Source organism: Ascaphus truei, chromosome 22 (genome assembly GCF_040206685.1).
Source record: "Ascaphus truei isolate aAscTru1 chromosome 22, aAscTru1.hap1, whole genome shotgun sequence".
Lineage (NCBI taxonomy): Eukaryota > Metazoa > Chordata > Amphibia > Anura > Ascaphidae > Ascaphus > Ascaphus truei.
The window spans coordinates 2,823,435-2,836,788 of NC_134504.1; the positions used below are offsets into that span (position 1 = coordinate 2,823,435).

At 48.4% G+C, this 13,354-nt stretch overlaps 1 protein-coding gene across 2 annotated transcripts in view; it reads left to right on the forward strand.

Annotated features, from left to right (window-relative positions):
• The window catches only part of FOXK2 (forkhead box K2), a 62,537-nt gene extending 50,147 nt beyond the window's left edge, over positions 1-12,390 (forward strand). For both annotated transcript variants that reach the window (XM_075579649.1, XM_075579650.1), the window contains exons 5-10: positions 2,483-2,676; positions 4,871-5,046; positions 7,497-7,793; positions 8,973-9,212; positions 9,718-9,777; positions 10,729-12,390. In XM_075579649.1, coding sequence (XP_075435764.1) covers positions 2,483-2,676; positions 4,871-5,046; positions 7,497-7,793; positions 8,973-9,212; positions 9,718-9,777; positions 10,729-10,928 — 1,167 coding nt within the window. In that variant the 3' untranslated portion in view covers positions 10,929-12,390. The remainder of the gene's footprint in view (positions 1-2,482; positions 2,677-4,870; positions 5,047-7,496; positions 7,794-8,972; positions 9,213-9,717; positions 9,778-10,728) is intronic.
• The last annotated feature ends 964 nt before the right edge of the window (positions 12,391-13,354 follow it).

Consider the following 13,354-nt stretch of genomic DNA (forward strand, 5'->3'; position numbering starts at 1 on the left):
AAATCTTCTAGTAGAAGTATTTTCTCCTGGGCCCAATAAAGATGGCGGCCACTGCGGTGTCTCTAACCCACTTTAACTCGGCCCTCTGGCTACCCCTGGATGCTGGCGCTTTACAAAAGCCGCTGGAATTGTGTATTCTGGGGTATTTGTTGTGCTTTCGGCAGACAATCGATTGACTAAAAATTTGCTAGGCGAAAGGACCTACAGTAGGATGAATTGTACTGCTAAATCGCTTGCTGTGAACCCCTATTAATGTGAACCCCTATTAATGTGAACCCCTATTAATGTGAACCCCTATTAATGTGAACCCCTATTAATGTGAATCTCTAATGTGAGCTGTGACCCCCTATAAATGTGAACCGCTATTAATGTGAACCTCTATTAATGTATGCTGTGACCCCCTATTAATGTGACCCCCCTATTAATGTGAGCTGTGAAGTGGTCTTTTTAGTAGGAAATATTTTACCCCATTTACAGCAGGGGAGCTGAAACCTTCCTGAGCAAGTTGAAGATGGTTTCACAGCTTTTGTGGGTTCCTGTACCAGAATAGGGGCAGCTGCAACTGTAATTAGTGATATTAAGCACCCTCCTTTTTAATCTGGAAATATGACTCTCTCTCCTCACTGTAGTAACATTTTTTGGGCACGATTTCCGGATTCCTAAACATGCCGTTTGCATACAAATCTGTGTGTTTATCTTACGCGGAGTCTGCTCGGCCTCACAGAATGTGTCTGGGAATCGCACAGTCTCATCTTGTGCTGCTGGGGGGTTTCTGGACATGTTTGCCATAATACTTTATAACAACCTCTGCATAATACAATTCATTCCCAGTGTAATAACGAGGCTGTGAATGAAGAATATCGGTCAATGAATTAGTGGGGCAGAACTTGTATAAGCAACAGAGCCCAGGCTTACGTGTGGTGTGTGTTTGTGTGTGTTTGTGTGTGTTTGTGTGTGTTTGTGTGTGTTTGTGTGTGTTTTTGTGTGTTTAAGTGCAAAATGTGCTCAGTTTGGATTCGCTGTGAAACGTTCGCCAGGCCTCGCAGAAGGGTTAATGTCGCCAAATTTCTAAGCGTTCAACGAAATCTCGCCAGGCAGTGAGCGTAACACGGTGGGCGCCCCCTTTTTATATTTTCCGCATTAAGCAAATGTAGCGTTTGTTTTTAGGGTATTTCTCAATGTGGACTAAACCCCGGCTAAAAAAATGAAACAATTTTGACCTCCTGGGAAAGATTTGCACAACTCCAGTGTGAGCGTGTTCCGTATCACGTGTTCTTTTCCTAAGGGGCTTCAAGAGGCAATAACACATGTACTCTGTGTTTGTTTCCTTGTGAGCTGCAGCCGTTATCCGGCTGTGCTGTGTTTGAGTGGATTAATGGGCTGTGTGGGGCCTGTGGATTTCATTCCAGCTGTGGAATCGTGCGTTGTTCCACAGGCTTCCTGCAGCCAGACGTCCACCCCTAAAGTCCTCTGAATCACTGACTTGGCACTGAACTGCTTCAGTGCGGGGGACCAGGAATGCATTGCAGGGTTATAAAGCAGCCACCGCCCTGGTCATCTTCCTTTCTTTTTAAACTTCCTGATAGATCTTTTGCCATTTCCAACGCGGTTTTTATTTGGCAAATCAGCGGCTCCATTCAGGAGATACCAGCGTTGTAAATATTGAGTGTCCGGGAGGTTAAAATGAAGCTCTCCCCAGAGCCCAGCACAGGTTACCATGGTAACCTCGGAAGCAAGAGCTGAAGAGCAGATCGTCAGATACTAACATTATAGGCGTTCCACCGGTACAGGCGGCTTCTGCGGGGGATTGTGGCTTAATGGCTTTGTATCCAGAAAGTGCAGTAATTCGCTGTGCGCTTCAGGCCTGTCTGCCGCGGAGCCGCAAAACACTTTATAGTCTGGTACTGCAGTCACTCTACCAAGCTGTAGTATATGACACTACGATAAAGATCTTTTACGTGTTTATTAAAAGATATAATAAGCGGTGTCATTGTAATGCTGGGTGCTGTGTGACTGTGTGCTGTGTCGCTGGGTGCTGGGTCACTGTGTGACTGTGCTGTGTCACTGTGTGCTGTGTCACTGTGTCACTGTGTGCTGTGTGACTGTGTACTGTGTCACTGTGTCACTGTGTCACTGTGTCACTGTGTCACTGTGTGACTGTGCTGTGTCACTGTGTGCTGTGTCACTGTGTGACTGCTGTGTCACTGTGTGCTGTGTCACTGTGTCACTGTGTCACTGTGTCACTGTGTCACTGGGTGACTGTGTACTGTGTGACTGTGTGACTGTGTACTGTGTCACTGTGTGCTGTGTGACTGTGTGCTGTGTACTGTGTCACTGTGTGACTGTGTGCTGGGTCGTCTGGCAGATCACATATTAGCTCGGGCGTCCGTGTTGCCAGAGAGCCGATCTCGGCAGGCGGACCCCTCTTTGTTTGTAAGCATAACGTGTGTCCGTGTTCCCTCCTCCCCTCTGTGTCTCGCAGAATTCGATCCGTCACAACCTGTCCCTGAACCGCTACTTCATCAAGGTCCCACGGTCCCAGGAGGAGCCAGGCAAGGGTTCGTTCTGGAGGATAGATCCGGCCTCGGAGAGCAAGCTCATAGAGCAAGCGTTTAGGAAAAGAAGGCCCCGGGGCGTTCCCTGCTTCAGAACACCCTTGGGCCCCCTCTCTTCCAGGTAAGACGGAGGCCGCTGGGCCGCTCTCTCATGACGTGACGCACTGTATAGTGACGCTGCACACGCTGTGACTTGCGTTTTATGAAGGAGGCGCCTTTGTGGTTTAGGTAACTCGTGGAGATCAGTGTGTCTCTATTTTATTATTATTATTTATAACATGCCAACATATTGCGTAGCGCAGTACAATAGGGGTTAGATAACGCGCCTAAACATACATTGCTGCAGTAGGTGAGGGGGGCCCGGCCCCAAGGAACGTACCCTTCCAAACACATTGTAAGCGGAAACATCGGGTACAGGGGGACAAAATATTTTACTCGAAACCAATAACAGAGCAGCGGTAACATCCGCGAACTAACACACACACGCGCGCGCACGCACACACACACACACACACACATATACACACACGCGCGCGCACACACATACACATACACACACACATATACACGCACATGTACACGAACACGTACACGCACACATACACGCACACATACACGCACACATACATGCACACATACACACACATATACACACACACACATATACACACACATACACACACATATACACACACACATACACACATACATACATACATACAAACACACACACACACACACACTAATAATACGGACCCCCGACGTACCAGGAGCGGTCGCGCCAGTATTTCCTGGTTATTTAAATCCCCCGGGCCAATAAGAAGCCGCGTCCGATGACCACGCTGCTTCCCGTTGGCCGGCGTTGCGTCCTCGTCGGGATTCCCCCTGCTTATAATAAATAGGGAGTGGTGTGGTGGGTTCAAGACCATCATTTTTTTGCTGGGAGAACGACTCATTTAATTAAAATAGGTTTATAACCATTTAAATGCTGGCAATTTCCGGGCTTCCTGCGTCGTCGCAGGCACGCAGGGGGGTGACATTCGGGTTTTTCCCCCACTGCCCTGCATGGTACAACGGGTCACGATTATATAGGGGTCGGTTCTACTTTGGTGCCATTTTGCGGACAGACAAAACATTGCATGGGGACATGGGCCCTAATACAGGCGTGAGCAACGCCAGTCCTTAAGGGCAACCAACAGGTCAGGTTTTCAGGAGATCCCTACTTCAGCACCATGTTTTGCAGTCTTCAACTGAGCCACTGATTGAGCCACCTGTGCTGAAGCAGGGATAGCCTGAGAACCTGACCTGTTGGTGGCCCTTGAGGACTAGAGTTTCCCACCCTGCCCTAATACCACAGCCGAATAGAAGTCTTTATTGCGGTGGAATCTAACGTGTACGTTCGTGTTGGGTATTGCTGCTGGAAAGTAATGCAGGAGATTTTCGGAGATCCTGCTTGCGTGCACACGTCTCTTCCTATTATTTACATGCCTGTGCCATGCCCCGGGTGCCTATTTACATTCATGTTACATGGGGACGCACAGAGCTGATGTATCCCAGGCATATGTGCCAGCTACACCCCAATCGCTCCTGATTATCACAATGCAGGCGGCTCCCTCGTGTGTTACATATTGGTATTGCAAGTGCATTTAAGCTGTCGCTGTGTTAGTGTGTGTAGCTGCATGGATCTGAGTCCTATCGTATGTACACAAGCTAAGAACGTTCCTATTGGTTATTACTGCCGCTTGTGACGCGAGCTGACTGCGGGAATAGGTATGACCAGTCTAGAAAGGCCTGGGATTTTGAGGAGGTCTTGGTTCTTTCGCCGGCAAAGTGGATCACGGCACATTGCTTTGTAGTAGATCACTGAGAAGGTTCATCTACTTTTAACCAATTCATGTATTCCCAACTCGTTTACACATTTGTTGGGGTTACAGAAAAGTTGTCATTAGGTTTTTTTTTTTTGTTGTTTTTTTTCCCCCTTGAATAATCGAAATTGGAGAAAATGTTAAAATGTCTCTTTCTCCCTCCCCCAATCCCCCCCCCCCCCCGCCCCCCACCCACCACACACACAAATTTAAAAAAAAAAGTTGAAATGGAAGAATATTGGACCATTTGAGGGAGGGAGAGAGACCGGGAGAAAATAAGAATTTGACACGATATCAAGTTCTGAGAGAACGAAAATTCGAAAGTGCTAAAATATTCGACAATTCAGAAAACCTTTCGCATTTTCAGGGGAGAATTCCAAGGCAAATAAATGTTTTCACCCATTTCTCCTGCTCGTGAAGGGCTGACCTTCCCACCTCTGTGTCTCGCAGGAGTGCACCCGCTTCTCCGAATCACTCTGGAGTCTTATCCGCACACTCCAGCGGAGTCCAGACCCCAGAGAGCCTGTCCAGGGAAGGGTCCCCCGTCCCTCTGGATCCCGAACCTACCACCATCCAGCCAAAACTAGCCGTTATCCAGGAAGCGCGATTTGCACAGAGCGCCCCAGGTGAGACATTGCAAATCAATGCTTGAATTGCACATTCTGTAATATAGCGTGGAGATGTCAGCTAATGTAAAAAAAGTGACTCAAATGCTTGGAACATGAACGGCAAAAAAGTAAGCAACAAAAATATCCTTGCGTTCAGAAACTATTTCCCCCTCTAGACTTCCGTTCCCTAAATCCCTTATTGTTCACAGGTCCAAAACATTGCTTTGCAGGTGTAACAGGATATAAATGTGACAAACAATGTCTGCTGTATTTTAGATATTTTATTTTAAACTAGGAAGTAGTGTGCAAGCATCTTTATCTCCCGGTACGGACAAAGACGAAGCTCCTTATACTTCCTATAGCCTGGCCCTACTGCACCCTTCTACACTACTGCTGGCAGCACTATCATACACCCAATATCACACGCACACTGCCTAGGGGGTCACATTTGACTCTTCCCTCACGTTCACAACGTAGCTAAAACCTGTCGATTTTAAAATTGGAAAGATACGCCCTTTCCTCTGTCCCTCTACTTCTAAGGCTAAGGCCCCGCTCCCTCTGTCAGCGCGCCCGCACTGCAGACAGACGGCGCGCTGACAGGCACAGACCGCGATTTGCGGTCTGTAGGGAGCCGGAAGGGGGGGGCGTGGTTTGAGCGGAGGGACCTGCTACTCCCACCCCCCCCCCCTCCCTCCACGGGCTCGGTCTCCTGGGGTGCAGGAGGTAGCTGCTGCGGGCTGCTGGAAGGTAAGCAGCTCCCTCCCCCTTCCACCACAAATGCCCTCCTCACACACGCTGATACACACACACACCACCTCCTACCTTGTGTAGGAAGCTGTCTGACAGCTCCCGCCGCTGATAGGCTCATCAGCGCACCACGTGACGTGTCGCCGCTCGGGATCACAATTTTCTTGCATCCCCTGGCGACTGACGCGTCACAGCACGTTGTGAGCCGTGCAGCGAGGGGGGACTGGGACCAGCTAGGAAAGGATACCCCTGCTGGTGAGGAACGCACGCAGCGGGACCAAAGCCTAAAACCCTGACTCAGGCCCTCATTCCCTCCCGCCTCGATTACTGTAACCTCCTGCTGTCCGGCCTTCCTGCCTCTCACCTGTCTCCCCTACAATCTATCCTAAACGCTGCTGCCAGAATCACTCTACTCTTTCCTAAATCTGTCTCCGCGTCTCCCCTCATGAAATCCCTCTCCTGGCTTCCGTCTCCTCACTTTTAAGGCTATACACTGTTCTGCCGCTCCTTACATCTCACCGTAATATCTCATTATACCCTCCCCTGCCCCTCTGTACATTTCACTCTAACCTCTCACTATACACTCTTCTGCCCTTCCTTGCGTTCCTCTCTCTACCCCTTTTGTATCTAAAGCCCTCTCCCGCCTTAAACCTTTCTCACTCGCTGCCCCACACCTCTGGAATGCCCTTCCCCTAAATATGCAACTAGCACCCTCTCTATCCACCTTTTTTAAGACATATCTTAAAACACACCTCAGTAACAAAGCATATAGGCAGCTCCATTGGCTGATACTATAGCTTTCATGCACTGACTTTGGCCCCCTGCAGACACACTTACCAGAACACCCTCCTACTGTCTCTGTGACTTCTTCCTACTTACCGCGTAGATTGTAAGCTCTGCTGGGCAGGGACTCCTCTTCCTAAATGTTACTTTAATGTCACACAGAATGTTCCAAATGCATCAACATAAATGAATAGCATTGAATGAATATGGACTTGTACATCTTTATTCAGTGTCACTCTTACACAGTCTATGTAACGTACTGATCAGCACCCTTAAAGCTACAAGAACATGGCATAATATTTGTTTTACATTTGTGCATTTAGCCGTTTTAGAAGCAGAAACATGTTTTTTTGTCCTGCTGAATTTGGCATAGCCTAAAAATGCAATGGGTAAACACCAGCGCACAAGAGCCTAGCGCATTACGCCTCTCCAAAGTTATACATAGGCTCAGCCTCTGGTGGTGACCGTATTAACTGTTCGGGGTGGAAAACACGGTGCCCAAGAGAAGTTTGTGGGGGCACACCCCACCTAAGAGTGAAGGGGACCTCCCCATTTCACGTTCAGGAGAAGATGACCCTCTCCGGTGCTGGGTTGTTTTGGGGAGGCTTCTCCCAAGTTGACTCCGCTCACCACGGTTACTGCCTTACATAAACATTTCTAAGCCACAGGAGAAAGACTCCCGGGAATTCTGGGGTTTCACAGAGCGGTTCCCTGGCCCGGTATCTGAAGGCTCCCCTCTCTATAACCTTTCAATATTTTGGGAGATGCTGTAGGAAAGTTGTTTTTATTCAGCACCACGGTAATATTTTTGCTCTGGAACTTGAGGGGTTAAATAGCATTACATTTGACCACACTTTCAAGGTCATTTATTGGGGAAAGGAATGAGGATTAAGTTGCACCTCTGTCCGATGTGACTCGTATCTCCCTTCTCTAAATAGGGTCACCCCTCGCTGGCCAGCCAGTCCTCATCACTGTGCAGCGCCAGCTCCCGCAGAACATGAAACCCGTCACATACACTGTGGCAACTCCAGTGACCACCTCAACGTCCCAGCAAACGCTCATGCAGACCGTGCACGTGGTACACCAGATCCCAGCCGTGTCTGTCACCAACGTCACCGGCTTAACCCCCATCAACACCTACACAGTAGCGGGGCAAACGGTGCTCACGCAGGCCACAATGATGGCCCAGCCCAAGATGGCGCCTCAAGAGAATGGAGACCACAAGGAAGTGAAAGGTAGGTTTAGCTGCCGCTGCCGGTGTAACTGGTGAACGCGTGCCATGACCATTGGCAAAGTTATACCCAGGGAGGAACGTTGTCAACCAAATGATGCATTCACTGGCTCTTTCCAGCGTTTGCAAGACTTGGTTGCGACCTTTCCATGGGTAAACACGTTGTGTATCCCTCTCGCTGCCCGGTAGGCTGCAATGACTGGGGTAAACACGTTGTGTATCCCTCTCGCTGCCCGGTAGGCTGCAATGACTGGGGTAAACACGTTGTGTATCCCTCTCGCTGCCCGGTAGGCTGCAATGACTGGGGTAAACACGTTGTGTATCCCTCTCGCTGCCCGGTAGGCTGCAATGACTGGGGTAAAGATGCGCGCACTTTTGTCCTTGGAGAGCGGTTGTGGGAAGCTCTGCACTCATTTCGCCCCTAGATCGCTAGGCGTGTTCCAGTAAAAGGTATCGCAACCTACAGCTTGGTACACACCTGTCGTACAATAAGGCAATACCAACCAGAATCCCATTATACGCAGCACTTTATATAGTATTTTGCAGACCCTCCTCCGAAGAGCTTACAATCTAAACTTCAGTGCCTGAGGCACAGCAGGATAAAAATCACAAGGAGCCGACACTGAGAATAAAACCAGGTTCATGCACGTCAAAGGCAGCGTAATTACCCCTGCGATGCAGGTTACCCCCCCAGATGCAGGTTACCCCCCCAGATGCAGGTTACCCCCCCAGATGCAGGTTACCCCCCCAGATGCAGGTTACCCCCCCAGATGCAGGTTACCCCCCCAGATGCAGGTTACCCCCCCAGATGCAGGTTACCCCCCCAGATGCAGGTTACCCCCCGAGATGCAGGTTACCCCCCCCAGATGCAGGTTACCCCCCCCCAGATGCAGGTTACCCCCCCCCAGATGCAGGTTACCCCCCAGATGCAGGTTACCCCCCCAGATGCAGGTTACCCCCCTAGATGCAGGTTACCCACCAGATGCAGGTTACCCCCGAGATGCACCTTACCCATGAGGGCTGGAATACACGAACAACAAAGCAGCTAGGAGTGCAGTGTGTGGTGCACACAACACATCACGGCACACAACGAAGCAGCACACAAGTGATTTTTAGTTGCTGTTTTGTATCTTAATAGTGTTCGATTACACAAACCAATGTCTCTGTTGGCTTCTCTTTGCAGTGAAAGTAGAAGCTATTCCTGCCATCAGCCATCCTTCACTCGGTACCGCGAGTCGGATCAGCCATCCTTCACTCGGTACCGCGAGTCGGATCATCCAGACTTCCTCTTCCACGCCCCTCCAGACGGTCACCATAGTCCAGGCACCTCTGGGTCAGCACCAGCTTCCAATAAAAGCAGTAACACAGAACGGGACGCACCTTGTGCCCATCACCACCGCGCTGCAGGGGCACGTCACCACAGGTAAGTGGGGAGCCTGTAATATCCACGGATCTGTGGGTCCCGGTGATAACGTGGCACAGATGTCCAATAGGAACACTGTCCTTTAATTACAGCCACACTTACCCATAAGGACAACTGAACCCGAGTGTAAAACAGGCGGGTCCAAGATAAATCGCAACAATATGATGACACACTGTCATTTTACTATCTCTTGCCATTACGTGCTGGAGCGTGCTGCGCGCTTTCGCCTTTCTGTCTCTATCTGGTGTATGACTGTCATGTGTATGCCTGTCCTGTTGAGGGGGTGCCTTGGTAATGGAGCACTGTGATTAGGGGGGCCTCGAGAAGAGAGGCTAGGAGCTGAAACGCGGTCATTGTGCGTTGCACGTTCTTGCACAGAATATCGTGTATTCAGTAAGACACCGCCAGTCTTACCTAGAGCCGGGTCACGTTCACACTACATTAGTTACACAACCCCGGACAGTTAAGTTATCCTATTCCACAATGCAGCCCATCTTTCTTTCAGCGAACACCAGCTACTCCCTGATTGAAAGCCCCTGGCAGTGGCGAGGGAATGGAACCAGAGGTGAGATCCAATTGTTTATTTGCATTATTAGTTTTTGTTTTTGATCTGGTCTCCCCCACCCCCCACCCCCGAAAAGGTCAGGTTTTCAGGATAACCCAGCTTCTGACACTGAGCCACCTGTGCTGAAGCAGGGATATCCTGAGAACCTGGTCTTGGAATTGAGGACTGGAGTTGCATGCGCCTGCTTTACAGTGTACACGTTTTGGAAATAGTCTGGGTTTTTTAGCATGCAACATTCCTCGATTTGTTTTTATAAATACTGAAAAATTATGTTCTGAAAACAAACAAAAATATATAGAAACCTTGCAGAGACACAAATGCCTATAATTTGTCATAAGAAGATCAATTCATGTATTTCACATGTACACTAAAAATACCAAATCTCTGGAAGACTCAGCCAGTTACTTTCACATTCTCACCACTAATTCCGTGCGTGCGCCTGACAATCGCTCACAGAAAGCCGCAATGTACAAACAGACGTGGAAGGTCCACGCTCCAGCCAGTATCTCACTTCTAGCCCCGCTCTGCTCGTGGGGAACAAACTGTTTCCAGCTCACTGGTGGAACCTGACCTACCCACGAGAGCAGACTCTCACGCAGACTCTCACGCAGACTCTCACGCAGACTCTCACGCAGACTCTCACGCAGACTCTCACGCAGACTCTCACGCAGACCCGTTCGTCCCAAGCAGTCCAGAAAAGAGACATGTTCTGACTTGGACGTGTTTGCCCGAGAAAAAGGCTTAAAGCGCCAGCGAACAAGAAAAGGGATCGTCCGAACATTCATATTTACTTCCCGAGACGCATTTTCGTCTCCGTATGTTTGTTAGTGACACACTTATTTTTTTATTATTTTATATAAATTGGTAGATAAACACTGTGCTCATTTGCACGTTGTTGGACTGGTAGAAAAGTCTCTCTCACTATATTGTTCTTTCCCTCCCCCCCTGCAGCTGCAGCCAGTCCCCTGCATATGCTGGCCACCCATGCATCTGCCTCCGCCTCCCTCCCAACCAAGCGTCAGAACGGCGACCAGGCGGAGCAGCCCGAGCTGAAGCGACTTAAAGGAGATGAGCAAGAGAACCTAGTCATGGCGGTTAACGTAGACGCCCAAACTGCAGCAGCCGCCAGTGAACAAGACCACCAAAAATAGGAACCGCGGCAGCCGCCAGTGAACAAGACCACCAAAAATAGGAACCGCGGCAGCCACCAGTGAACAAGACCACCAAAAATAGGAACCGCGGCGGATTTTTCCTTTTTTTTTTTTCCCTCCCCCTTTTCGGAAGCGAAAACACAAATTACGAAACGCAACCATCAAAAGGTGCCAAAAGCAGACACTGACTTCTCACATGGGCCCTGTGGAATAAACAAAAAATACTTTGTAGTTCAGCACTGAAATAACACAGGAGGCCTTAGAAACTTAATTTAACAAACACAATTAAAAAAAGAAAAAAAGAAAAATAAACTGAACTTTTTTTTTTTGGTGGATCCTGAGGCTGTGTAACCCCTTCCTACCCGCTACCTCCGCACTGGGGGGCGCACGGACGTGTACAGGAGGGGGGCTGGCTTTTACAAAACAAAATCACTTCTTTTTAAGTACCGAGCACATTGTTGTGGCGTGGTAATAAGGCGCTTGGTGTGGACTGGTTCAAGAAAAGGAAGAAAAGAAAATTAAAACGGGGGAAAAAATAATAGTTTATTATATTCCTTTAAAGGGAACTGAGGCAATAGCTATAACATACATCTTTTGGCAGCTAGCCTTGTGTACCCTTCCATTGTCAGATGGGGGGCTTGCAAAAGTGTCCCCTCCTGGCTGGGAAAGGTCCTAGTAATATACCTACCTAATGCATTTGTTTTGTAGTTTTGCAGTATTTTGCTGTACACACGTGGACTTAAGGTTATATATATATTTTTTTTCTCCTGCACATTGAAGGGCGAGAGGGTGGGGGGAGGGGGAGAGATTTGAGGGGCAGGACAGATGGGAAGGGGGAGGGGGAGAGATGGGGGGGGGGGGAGAGCGGGCGTGTCGGGTCGTACATTTCAGAATTTCCAATCACTCCGACATTATTTTGCAAACCCAGGTCTTTGTGAATTTTTTGTTTTGGGTAAAACTGAATGTAGTTCTGTTTTTTATTTTTAACCAATGGAGTGATTTTATTATTTATTTTTATTATTTTTCTTATCTGTCCAGGTAAAAAGTTAGTTTAAAACACCTGCAAAAAAAATTTTTGTTTTCTTTTCTCCATATTTTAGCAGTTGCCGGATAAATTGAACCCAAAGTTTTATTACCATTTGTAGTGATCAAATGCTTCTTTGGCGCTTGCACGTAACACGACTTTTGGGAAAACCCCATGTTCGAGATGTTTACCAAATTGTAAAGATACCAATATGAATTTGACCAGAGCTGCACTTAACTATCCCCCTTCTGTTCTCTGTGCCCCAGCCTAATTCCCTCTCCCCTCCCCCTACTTCTAAAGTACACCGAATCTCGCTTGATACTGTGTATGTTTAAATGGCAGAAAGACGCTGTTCATCTCCCACTTAGAGAAAAAAAAATCCAAAAGACAAAGAAAAAAATAAAAATAAAAAATCGTAAAGAAAATGTGTCAAGAAAATTTCTGATTCTTTAGCAAGTGAAAGCAGAAATGTGGGCGTGCGGGTGTTCGGTGCAGAACAAGGTGTTGAGAAATTCCTGTGTTATTTGAATTGTTTCCAGTTTCCTGATCCCCTCTGACAGGAAGGGGTTAATGCATTCTCTTCAGAGGATATATATATATATATATATATATATATCACCCGCGCAAGGTGGCTGGTGTCACCATACCGTGCATAATGGAGATTGCCCATAGAAGTGACCACATTCCCTGTCCGTGTGCGCTCTCACATAAGGGACTTGGTGAGTATAGTGCTCTGGTTTTCGTCGTATTCATTAAACATTATACAACAGACCCCCATGGGCCGAGCAAACCAGATTAGACCAATCGCAAGTGCCGCTGGAGGATTGTGATATTGGAAACCGTAGCGGAAAAGCCTGTGTGGTGAGCTGGTGAAGGCTGCATGCAAATTAGGCAAAGATGCTATAGTTTCTCATGGTTGCGGAGGAAATCCAACTACCAATTTACATGCTGCAAGGTATGGAGACATGGGCCGTGTCCTAGTGCCTTCTGGGACATCCACCCCACACATGCCACTTACAGAAAAGCATGGGCACGTGGCAAGGGCAGGAAGTGAACACAGTTACAGTATCAGAATAGGAGGGGGAATTACTTGGGCACATTGTCACCTGGCTACGGTGACAATGTCTTTCTGTGGGCCTGGTTCCCGTGGCATTCTGGTGGATGAGAGACCGCAAGGCAGCCCGTTCTCGCAGCAAAGTTCACTAATCCCAGTGACCTTGGGGGTCTCGTCTGGGTAATTGATACTTTTTTTTTTTTAATCTGATGCCTATACCACAAGTATTTTTTTCAGGCGAGACTTGGGAAGGGTGTAATTTCCTCTGGCTGCTCCCTGCGGGGTGATCAGCGAGCGCTTGTACAGAGTTCGCCCCCCATATATCTTTATTGGTTGATAAGGATGGGG